This window comes from Sinocyclocheilus anshuiensis, unplaced genomic scaffold, assembly GCF_001515605.1.
Source record: "Sinocyclocheilus anshuiensis isolate Anshui unplaced genomic scaffold, SAMN03320099.WGS_v1.1 scaffold718, whole genome shotgun sequence".
NCBI classification, from domain to species: Eukaryota; Metazoa; Chordata; class Actinopteri; order Cypriniformes; family Cyprinidae; genus Sinocyclocheilus; species Sinocyclocheilus anshuiensis.
In genome coordinates, this window is record NW_015546102.1 from 1,685,266 (window position 1) to 1,697,242 (window position 11,977).

An 11,977-nucleotide genomic window follows, 5' to 3' on the forward strand; every position below is an offset into this window, starting at 1 on the left:
AAAAAAAAAAAAAAAAAAAACAGTAGGTAATTTGGCCGGGGATTTTTACGGGGGTGGTGAGAGAAAAAGACCGACATCCTGGATTCGGATGGCATTAAAATCACCAACTACCCCCTGTAAATGGTGAAAATCACTTACGCCCCCTGAGAAACAATTACCGTCCGAATAGGGCTTTAGCCTGCATTTTAAAATCTTTATTTGAATGTGTCAATTAACATTTTTATTTTAAAACCTTTATTTGAATATGGCAACATAATATTGCGCTCTACAATATTTCTATGAATAAATCTCTGACAGAGACTATCAGCCAATCACTGTGTGCATAGTTAGCAAGTATGCTGACATCATCCATAGCAACAAGGTCAACCCCGCCCTTACTCTTAACTTAAGACTTCTGTCTATTCCTTAGTAAAAGTTTGTCTCAGCAGCTTTGTGAATAGGTTTTAAGAGAAAACTCTTAGCTAAAAACTTTTACTGCTATTTAGGAGAACTCTTAGTGGTAAGATAAAATGTTTTGTGAATACGGGCCCTGATGTGTACGAAGAGTTTGTGAATCCGGAGAAGAGTTTTCGGGAAGGTCCATTTTACACACAAATTACTCAGAATTTACTCCTATATTTACGAATGTTTGATGAATGAGGCCCAATATATTTGACTAACAATTGATGCTTATTTATTATAATTACAAACAAAAGAGCAGAATTGTGACATACTGTTGTAGGGCTAGGCGATAATTTGATAACGATAATTATCGCAATATAATTTCTCAATAAAACGATATGAAGAGTTCGATAAATGTTCGATATAATGTTTATGCACCAAAAGCGGAACGAAACGCCACACGGACCATTTATCCGCTCAGATCAAAGTTCAAACGGCCGCACGGCGCGAGCTCACTAGACCAGATGCGTTTACTCGGTCACGCGAGCATTAAACAGCACTGTGAGATCCAGTGCTTGAATTCCGCGATGAACACAAATGACTCAGTGATTTAAACTGTTTCTCCTGTTTGGCTTTAAACTAGTGTGCAACGAGACCGTCAGAAGGCTTTTCAATCTACACATCGCCATCATTTACCATGGATTTACTGTAGTAACACTCACTGCACCATGGTATTGTGGCAGAAATTTGGGATATTCACACTGAATTTTAATACAGGAGTAATGGTAATTATAGTAAGTACGTATTTGTGATTAAGCTATGCTATAGCTTAATCACAAATACGTACTATATGTGTGCATTTATACTGAATGTTTTTAGACTACTGTTTTTCATACAAATAGGCTACCTAAAAATCATATAGTTATATTTATGGTATCGAGGTGCTATATGTGTGATTTTAACTGTGTTTATCATGATTTAAATGTATGCTACTATGGGAGACCATTGCTTAATTAAACAAAAAACAAAAAACCTTGGTCAGAATAAATCTAACCATATAAAACTGAGGTTGCTACAATTTTTACAGATGTTACGGCTTTTAGTAATGAACAAAAATTTACCTCTGCATCCTAACTCAAGCTACTATCAAATATGCATTTCTAAGAGACAAAAAAGTTATATTACTATTAATATTATCAGGCAACCCGAATCAGTTTCTTGATTTGAAACAATATCACTCATTAGAATATGCAGAAACTAAGTAAATTTTTCTGTTGAGATATTTTGTTAAGGAAAATTAATGGTCTGGTTTCTACAACTTTCACTTTGGAGCAAAAATCTGGCTTTAAACTTGAAAGAAATAAAGATTTGACATTTATCGTGATAATTATCGATATCGACTGATATGAAAAAAATTACCGTGATAATTTTTTTGGCCATATCGCCAGCCCTATACTGTTGTCACATTCACATACTTAAAGCTTAGTGAGACTGCACGTTTTCCTAACATGCCACCAGTTCACAGCAATAATTATGAAAAAAAAATTTTCCTTTGTGGTCCTTCTCATAATATCAAAATGACACCATTTTCTTACATTTCTAGTCTTATTGTATAAACTTCATCAGTATAACTTGTAACTTGCCTTTTCTTTAAAATGTTCATGTACACTTTGACATGCATATATGACAAGAACTCAAGAACTGGACAGTATAATTACGTTGGTTGTGGACAGAGGGAGATGAGAGGGCCAGTTACCTGCAGTGACCTGAATCCACCCTTCAGCCACACAAAATGGCAGAAGAAATAGTGTGGAGAGAAGGCGTAAGAGAGAAACAGACAAAAAGCAGCAGCAGTAAACGTTAGCCTTCAGCAGTGAAAGCAAGCTTCCAACACGCACAGTTAAGAACAGCCTGACACCGTGTCCTAACTGCACACGATGCCGCGACAAAAGTTATCTTTTCCAAGTTAATCAGAGTTTGTCTTAACTAGTCGCGACGACGACACGCGAAATTTCTAATTTAGAAATGGTTTCTATTTCCGCGACGTCGCTTAGCTATATTTATATAAATATTATATCATATTCATGAATTAGATTATAAATGTATCCATTTCGTTGCAAGAGCAGTGCGCTTCCACAGAGAGCCCGCCCACACATGCTTCTGATTGGCTGTGATATTTGATTGATTCGGTCACGTCGCGTCTAGTGTGGACAACCAAATTGCCTTGTCGCTGGAATCTTGTCGCATCGCATGTAGTTAGGACACGGTGTGAGAAATCAACCCTCTACATTGCGAGTAAATCACTCGCATATGCGACTGAATCTTAACTCTGGGTGACTAAATGACGACTAATAAAATCTCAGATTTTACTCGCCAGTGTGAGTTGGATAAAAATTGTAAGTTTAGCACAGATATATTTTCTCTCGCCGAAAACACTGACTGAGCGCTTCAGAGTTTCATTCTCCGTCAAGAGATCTGTGCTTTTTTTCAGTTCATCTGAATGGATGCGCAGACCACCTTGATTTGACGTACCGTAAACTCTAGAGTAAAGGCGCACCACTCGCCATCGCTTTGCTTTTTTTTTGGCACGCAAAGAGGGAGAGCGAAAGAGAGTGTTACATATTATGCAGAATTGACATGCTACATGAAAACGATATTCTTTGTTGTATTTTCCTGTCAAAATAACAGAGTTCCTTTGGAATTCTTCAGCGTTTAAGAACTGCCGGGTTCTCCGGTAGTGGGCAGAACTAATGCACAAACGACAATCTCATTGGCTGGCACTCACCTATTATAGTCCCCGTTTTTATTTCAGCAAATCAGTTCAAGCGAAAGCACACAGCCTGCTTAATATTCATGAATCCAGCAGCTCTTTAATCCTTAGTGCGTTTTATATTGTTCTTAGTAGAATTAATCAAAAAAGCACCACTACCAGTCCTAAGTTTTAGTTATGTTAAGAGTGTACTTTCAGATGTGTGTACTTCTGGCGAGCAAACTTAAAAAAATTTACTAGCCAATGGCGATTCAATTGCCAAGGTGTCCGTAGAGGGTTGGAAATACAGAGCAAGTACAACAAAGGTCAGTGGCACACAGGGAACAAGTTGGCCATGGTGAAAGGATGAGACTCAAAATGGCTATTAAAACACATGCAGTCTTTTGACCGTTAGGGTTGGGAATTGACAAAAATCGTATTCAGAATTATATTTAGAAGGTTCAGTTCTGTTAACAACTCTCATGCATTCTTCTGTCTACGTAGAAACCATTTCATAAAAACAGTATAGTATAATAGTAGAGCTACAGCAAGTGTAATTGTTCTTGCCTTGATGACATATCTAAAAAGACAGCTGAAGAAGAGTCAATGTCAGAAGTATATATTAAATACATCAGTTTGTAAAATATAAATAAACATGTGCATAAGAAATTAGGAAGTGTTTACATTCCACATTTTCACATTGATCTGATTCTTTCAGGTCTACACCACCCTTTTCAACCTGACTGAAATTTCATTCTGCTTGGTGTTTATAAGGCTTTTCAGTCCGAATCACCCATCAATCCAATTACATGTGGATTATTTGATTAAATGCAAAAGTAACTTGGTTGCATGCAACAAAGAAAGCATTTAGTACCACCAGTAACTTTAAAGGGGTCCTATTATGCTCTTTTACAATGTCTTGAATTTGTTTTGGGGGTGTACTAGAACATGCTCTCATGCTTGGTGGTTCGAAAAACGCATTATTTTTTACATAATTTACATTATTACAATACCTTTCTCCCCAGTCTGGCACAAACGGCTCAATTCGTTCCGGGTTTGATGAACGCCCGCCTTCCGAAAAACGAAATGTGATGTGATTGGTTAGCTATCCCAGTGCGTTAAGGATGGCGTCAATATTGAGATAACAATTTGAGCTGGATTCAGACCCAGAGAATATTGAAGAGGATCGCGCAGAACCTTTGCACGCACGGATATTGCAAGACATATTAGAGTGGTAATGTTATTGTTGTTATGTCAACAACCGCTTAAAAATAACTGCATTTACTATGTACAGATAAGTGCATATGTATTATTTTTATTGTTATTTAATTCTAACATTATAACATGAATTGCAGTGAAACTGTTATACAGTTGAGTTTATTTATACCGTAGTCCAGTGTTTCCCAGGCGGCATATATATGCAAACTTATGCAAACTCATTCTCTGCCAGCAGGAGGCGCTGTTGGAGTGGTAGAGATCAAGGTTTCCCCGTAATGGCTGTACACAAAGCAGGGCTCCGCTCAAAAATAACACCGGCTTTATTAGACATTACATGCAAGATTAAATGAAAATGACATCCAATTTTCTGAAGTCAGTCGGTTTCCTTCAGAAATACAGTGATATAAAAACACCCGCACTCAATGTATGGGAAACACTGTAGTCTCATAATTGAAGTGTGAATTCTGCAGATTACATCATTGTCCAGTATTGTACTGTCAGCAATTTATTATAAAAACATTTTCATAATTGTAACATACATAATTATTCAGGTGCATGTGTAATAACTTGCTAAAACTTGAGGCTACAGCAGCACTTCTTCGTCGTCATCTTGTCTGATGCACTCAACCAAGCGTTCTAACCACGACCCTGCCCCTCCCCCTGCCATTTTTTAAAAACGAAATATCTCCCTTTTGAGTTGACTGAGATTAGTAAATTTGAAGATCTTTATGCCCAAACATACACACTAAAATTAAAAAAGTGAAAAAGCATAATAGGACCCCTTTAATGAGCAAGCTGTTTACAAAGAATCAAGCAGAAAGACTGATTGGTTTGAAACTGTCTTAATGACACCGAATAAACCTAAGAAACTGTATGGGGTACGTCATCACTTATCAAGTCTAACTCGAAAGAAATTATGGTGTTTTTAATTAAAATAAATGAAGTGGTTACTCATCAAGATACATCAGGAACAGGTTTGTTGCAATAAGTAAATAAATGTATTTAAACATTTAGTGCTTTTTGTGAAGCAGGTATGTCTGGGAAAAAAAAAATCGAATCAGAACATGATTCCTTAAACATGGATTCCCAACCCTAATGAAAATGGTAATGAACACAGAAAGACCAGCAAAAGCAGCACCTAAATGCAAGAAAACCTGTTTATTACAGACTAGTTTTGTGTGTGTGTGTGGGGGGGGGGGGGGATAAAACCTAGTTTAAATTAAATTAAAATATTACATTTTCAATTAAAGCGTAACTCTGCCTGGCCTTTTTGTACAATTTTAATAATCTCTTTTCCTTAAGTTCATTTTAAATCATCTTGCAGTGTGACAAATTCATGTTCCTTTATAAATAATTTTCATTACCTGTTGGTGTAAAGCACGAGGCCCTGGCACAAACTGGGAGGAAAGTAAAGAGTAAAAGGTCAAAGTTGAGATGCAAAAAAGAGGTGGACTCTGTCACACGTGCAGTTTTTCCTCAGACACAAGCAGGAATTAGGACATCTAGCTAAGCCACAAAACAACCTGAAAGCTTTGACGATTGTGGAGAGTTTCATAGCTTGAAGATGGTGTACCTGTCTGGGTTGCGGTACAGTGTTCATTTGTGGAGATGGCCCGGGAAAAACAACAGAGGGAGGCTGACCTGGGGGATAGGCAGCCTGTGGAACAAATGGAAACACTGATATTGTTAAACGAGACTCAAATAATCCTCATCACAACCGTACGTTTCACCGATTCTGCTTTCACCTGTGTCAGTCCTGGCGATTGGGCGGGGTGGGGAACGGCAGGGGGTCCTGTTATAGGCTGAGGTGGTTTATTCATTTCCTGTGGTTCTGCATGAGGGGGCCTCACACTTGCCTACCAAACTAGTGAATCAGGAAAATATGATTTGAATTTTTGAATTAATAATCAAATACAACCAACCATGTTTTTAAAGTAATATAGACCGATTGAGCTTTATAATGCCAACTAATCAAAACTAATTTTACAGCCATGTAAGTAAAGTATACAATAATGTGTGTCTTACATAATTTGTGAAAATCATACCTCTAAATTAGTATTATGAATCTCTGGGGTATCGAAAAGCCCTCAGGGTGAGTCCTTGTGTAGTGTGTTAGCAATTCACCCTGGAGAGAAATAAGAGGCAATTAGTTTACTATTGCACTGAAAAAAAAAAATAATTACCAGCATCAATTAATCAGTTGACAGGGTAGGAATGCTCATGTCACAACCAAAATCAGATCTCTTAGTCAAGTTCTGTATGTAGGTACAAGACGACAATGATCCATCCTGTGAATAAGTACATTGTATGCAAATGCAATTCAAAAACTTGATTTGTCAAGACTAAATAACTTGTTTTAAAATGTTATGTAAACGTAAATGTAGTCACGCTGAAACCACACCCATCTGGTTTTTGCAAAGTGGGACTAACAAACTTAGACAATGCAATCATAGCTTAGTTTCATTCGACAAATGAAAATCAAGCTACAATCAGCCTCATCATGATGTAGAATGCATAATCAAATATTTGATTACTAGGGGTGCTCCGATCAGGATTTTTGAGGCCAATCACAGAAAGCAGTATCTGCCGATACCGATCTTTGTAAAGCCTTCTTTTTATCATTTATAACTATTTATAGTGATATTCTAATTAGGATTTTTAGATATTTATTCAGGGCCTGAATTTCATTTTTGAAAATGGGGGGAATTTCCCCTCTTAGGTGTCTCTTGTGAGGGGAAGCAGCACGGACTGTGCTTTCACACAGGAGTCCGCTACTGATCTGTGGCTGTTTACCACAAACACAACATTTATTCCAACATTATAATCATTCCATTATTTTGATTTCAAATCCAAACATTGTCACTGAAAACGCTTTTTCAGCATTGCAATTCTTTTTTTACACAGTACAGTAATACAATCTTTCACAGACATGTTTAAACACTATAAATATAAGCAACACATTATTCAATGCTTTTTACTTTTGCATTTACTTCTATATTTATATATTAAGTTGCTCAAGCAAGTGGCAAAACATTTAAACTACTTTTCTTACATTATCACAAACTTACAGATATAGTCAGCTCTACTGCTTTTCCTTTTGCATTGAAATCTTTATCACAAGCAATCCTGCGGTTCATAAAGAACTTTGTTTTCCTACCTCCACGAGTGCCATCTATTATTGCCTTGTTTATCTTCCCTTTAAACCTAGCCAAAATGCCATATGTGTTGACTGTGAAACATTTAATAATACGCATTTATGGTGTAATTACTACATTTTCGTGTCAATCCATGTTCATATTTACTGCAAACAATGCACTGTTACTTTAATTCAGCGCATCAAAAATAGACTCGGTGCGGAAACGATCTCTGCACTGTTGCAGATGCACCGCTCTTGGAAAGCACTGCAGGACCGCAACCGTGCGCAGTGTGCATGCTTTATTAATCCGTTAACATGAGCGCGGAAAAAAATATGCACCACATACGCACTGCAAACGGAGTAATGTGAACCTGGCATTATGTGTGTGCGCTGCGAGTGTGCACCAGGAGAGCGCACGGGCGCTGAATGGTTAAACACTGGCAAGAATTAGAAAGTAATGCGATTTATAAACTTTAGTGACGATGTGACACTGCCTCGATTGTGCAAGTGACAATTCCTGTCAACTGTGCAGCTCGCTTATAGATAGATACCTCACCTTCAGCATTATAATTATTTTACCCGCGCCGGGTAGACGGGAGACGTTGTAACCAAACCTCTCACGGCAGCGCCATCAGCTCGAGATCGTTTTTTTGAGATCGGCCTTTTTAGAGACCGCCGATCAAACATCCCAACATGATTATCGGCCGATAGGGATCGGTAGCTCATCAATCGAAGCACCCCTATTGATTACATCACGAAAACTATCGTTCAAACATTTGGAGTATATATATACATATACATACATACACATATATATATACATATATATATACATACATATATATACATATATATACATATATACACACACTTTTTTTTTTTTTTTTTTTTTTGACCAAAAACAGAGTAAAAAGCACAGTTTTCTGTTTTAATACATTTATCAAGCTTAAAGCTGAATCAATGAAGCTTCAGTGTCACGTGATCCTTCAGAAATCATTCTAATATGATTTGGTACTAAAGAAATATTTCTTATAAACGTTGAAAACGTGTTGCATAATATTTTTGTGGAGACCACGAAATTTTTTCCAAGATTCTTTGATGAAAACAAAGTTCTAAAGAACAGCATTTATAAAGAATAGAAATCTTTTTTAACATTGAATTAAAAAATTCCAACCCCAAACTTCTGAACAGTTGCAGTCAATTAACAGTAGCGACAGACTATGCACATGGGTAGGAAACATTCCATGACTAGCACTATCTAAAAAAACTTTTAAAAAACACAAGTTAAAGTTTCAGCTGCGTCAAGTGACATTCCAGTGACAAACATCTGAATGTCAAACGATGGCAGCAAAGACGGGAACTATAAGACGCACCAATTACGCTGCAGCAACATATACGGTGTACCTGATTACGCTGGCAGAAAAGCCTGAATAAATGCTCTCTGCGAGCAAGTAAAGAATGGGTGGGGGTCTACTAGTGTCAACTGAGATAAAACCACACCACACCCTTAAGATCTCAAACACACAGAGCCAGACTGGGCATTTAACACAATCTCTCAGCTGAGAAAGGATGGGGAAGCCGCAGGAGAGCAGCTGGAGAGCTCAGACCATGGGTTATAGAGATGTAGGCTCTTCATTCTGGGAGTGTCTAGGGCCTTTCGCACCGCGGGAACCTTTTCATAGTCTCAGAACTAATTGTGGAACTACCCACTTGTTGGCGTTTTCGCACCGCCGGAACTGGGTGCGATTTTAGTACCGGACTGCCTTTTTCGAGAACCAAATTAGCTCCTACTCCGGAGCAGGGTCTAACCGGCACAACTGGTACTACCCGTGACGTAAGTAGACATTGATTGGCCAAACGTGTACGAAAAACCCTTTAAATAGTACTGGGAAATAGTTTGCGCAAAATCGTCCCAGTACTTTAGTACTGTACATTTAGTTCTGGAACTAAAGCGGTGCGAAAGGCCCTTCTGTCTGCCCTCTGTGACCCTCACACAATAGGGCAGGACTTACCATCCAGCTGTGTTTTTGATCCTGACAGATGGCAACCAATAAACACCCTCAGACCCTCTCAAAAAGACCTGACTTTCTGGGAGAGGGCAGACGGGGGAGGTGAGCGATGCTAGGGAACTGAAGCACGTTGGGAATGTGCTTCCTTCAGAGGGAACATGAGAGCCTTTGACAGACCACCAAGGCAAAACTACATTTATGTACTACATTTACATTTCTGTAGAAAATGTAGTATACATTACTACATTTCTTTCTCAAAAGGGGAAAAAAAGGGGGACAACAGGTCAGAAAACATTGGGTGTCATGGGTGTAAATAAAGTAGGACATATAAAACCTAGAGATGAACGAGCTAAACATGGGATGTTTATGGCACGAGGGGGGAGGGTAGGCCACGTACATGTTCAATATAGCCCGATGCCCAGCCACCCGTGACATCCAGATGAAGTGTGTGTGGGTTGGTGGGGGGAGGGAACACCAGGCTCGAGTTGTAGAGTTATGATCAATGAATTTGGGAGAACAGGCAAGAAAGACACCCATAACAAATTCACACAAATCCACTGGCTTGTACATAGTGCTGGGCGGTATAACGGTTCATACCGAATACCGGCGTTTATTTTTCTTATATTAATTTTTAAAATACCGCAATACCGGTGTATGTCGTTTAAATAACATTCGTAATGCGACACTGTTTGAGAGGGGTCTCTTTTCACTGTTGCCCTGCGTTGAGAGCACAGCTGTTTGTGTTACTAAGCGCGAAAGTTCCGAAACTGTAGAAACTAGTAGAACGTGATGACACAGAAGAACTTATCCACAAATATCCACATTGACCGCCACAAATATCCACCGCCCCCTGCCATCAGCTCCCGCGTCTCACACACACGAGCGCCACAAACACACAAAAACATACGAGCACGGATAAACCTGCTGGGCGGTATACCGGTTCATACCGAATACCGGCGTTTATTTTTCTTATATGAATTTTTAAAATACCGCAATACCGGTGTATGTCGTTTAAATAACATTCGTAATGCGACACTGTTTGAGAGGGGTCTCTTTTCACTGTTGCCCTGCGTTGAGAGCACAGCTGTTTGTGTTACTAAGCGCGAAAGTTCCGAAACTGTAGAAACTAGTAGAACGTGATGACACAGAAGAACTTATCCACAAATATCCACATTGACCGCCACAAATATCCACCGCCCCCTGCCATCAGCTCCCGCGTCTCACACACACGAGCGCCACAAACACACAAAAACATACGAGCACGGATAAACCTTAGCTTTCATTCATTTGGAAGATTTCTCCAGTATTGCCCCGCGAGCACGGGGTCTGACTTTTCTGGCACAGTGTCGCCTCTCTCGGTGTCTGTTCTGTGCAGCGAGCGGCAGTGAAGCAGCGCATTCAGTTGGCTGTACCCTAGACTAGGGGTCGACCGATTATCGGCGCCGATATTAAGCATTTTTATGATGATCGGTCATTTTCAAATCCGATTCGCCGATAAAATAACTTAATTTTGAAAAGCGCTATTTGGCTCTGATGCAGCCTGTCAGAACACAACACTCTGTGGCCTAAAGCAATCTCCGCCCACAGCTCATCTGATTTGTTAGGAGTCACGAGACCGACCAATCAATGCGGAATTCACTCATTCCGAAAGCGCTTGCTAACTGGAGCTACTTCAGTGATCACGCATCAGTTGTCTCTCAAAGGAAGGCAGCAGCAGACGTTGCTTAAGTTGCAATAAATCACAATCCACTAACGTTACACTGAAGATGTAAAACACCTCAATATTATCTATGATTTCCGCAATGCAGAAAATGTGGACGGAATCGCGGAATCCAGTCATATAAATGGAATTTACTGTATGACGCGGAATGTCACGGAATTTGTCAAAATTTGGATGAATTAATCAAAAGTAGGTCAGTACACAAATAGAGTCATGATATGGACTAGTATCTGTAAATTTTAAGCCGCAAAAATACTATTTAAATATTAATCCTGCATGTTCTGTGTGTCTCTGTGTATGTAAATTGCACAGATGCGCGGTTTTGTTTTCTACACATATAAAGTGTGCGACGCTCGCGGTGATTTCAACTTCTGTCGTCTCACTACATGAGGACATAAATACATGAACAACATCTCCAGAACTGCTCTGACTCCCTCCGAGAGTCACTTCATGATCATTTAACAGTTTAATTTGAAGGCATATATATGCAAATTCATACATAGAATTCATCAACACTTACATAGGCTACAGAAACTTAAAAGTTCCTCATGGCAACCCATCAAAATATAAGTTCGGGTTAGCTTAAAGAAATTATCAGAAATATATTACTGTGGTGCAGTATGATATACATAATATTACTACAACAATTATTACAACTTTTGCTTAAAAGAATAATCACACAATATGCAATTTCTTCCATGTTTTAATTTTAATAGTAAACCCTTTGTTTGCCAAAAAATAAAGAGTTTAACTCTCATTTGATT

General features: G+C 38.8%; 1 protein-coding gene across 1 annotated transcript in view; it reads right to left on the reverse strand.

Moving 5' to 3' along the window:
* The window catches only part of LOC107700492 (eukaryotic translation initiation factor 4 gamma 1-like), a 45,781-nt gene that overhangs the window by 27,869 nt on the left and 5,935 nt on the right, over positions 1–11,977 (reverse strand). The window contains exons 2-6 of the mRNA XM_016502166.1: positions 6,394–6,473; positions 6,094–6,212; positions 5,922–6,005; positions 5,713–5,745; positions 2,138–2,158 (exon numbers count right to left, since the gene is read on the reverse strand). Coding sequence (XP_016357652.1) covers positions 2,138–2,158; positions 5,713–5,745; positions 5,922–6,005; positions 6,094–6,168 — 213 coding nt within the window. The 5' untranslated portion in view covers positions 6,169–6,212; positions 6,394–6,473. The remainder of the gene's footprint in view (positions 1–2,137; positions 2,159–5,712; positions 5,746–5,921; positions 6,006–6,093; positions 6,213–6,393; positions 6,474–11,977) is intronic.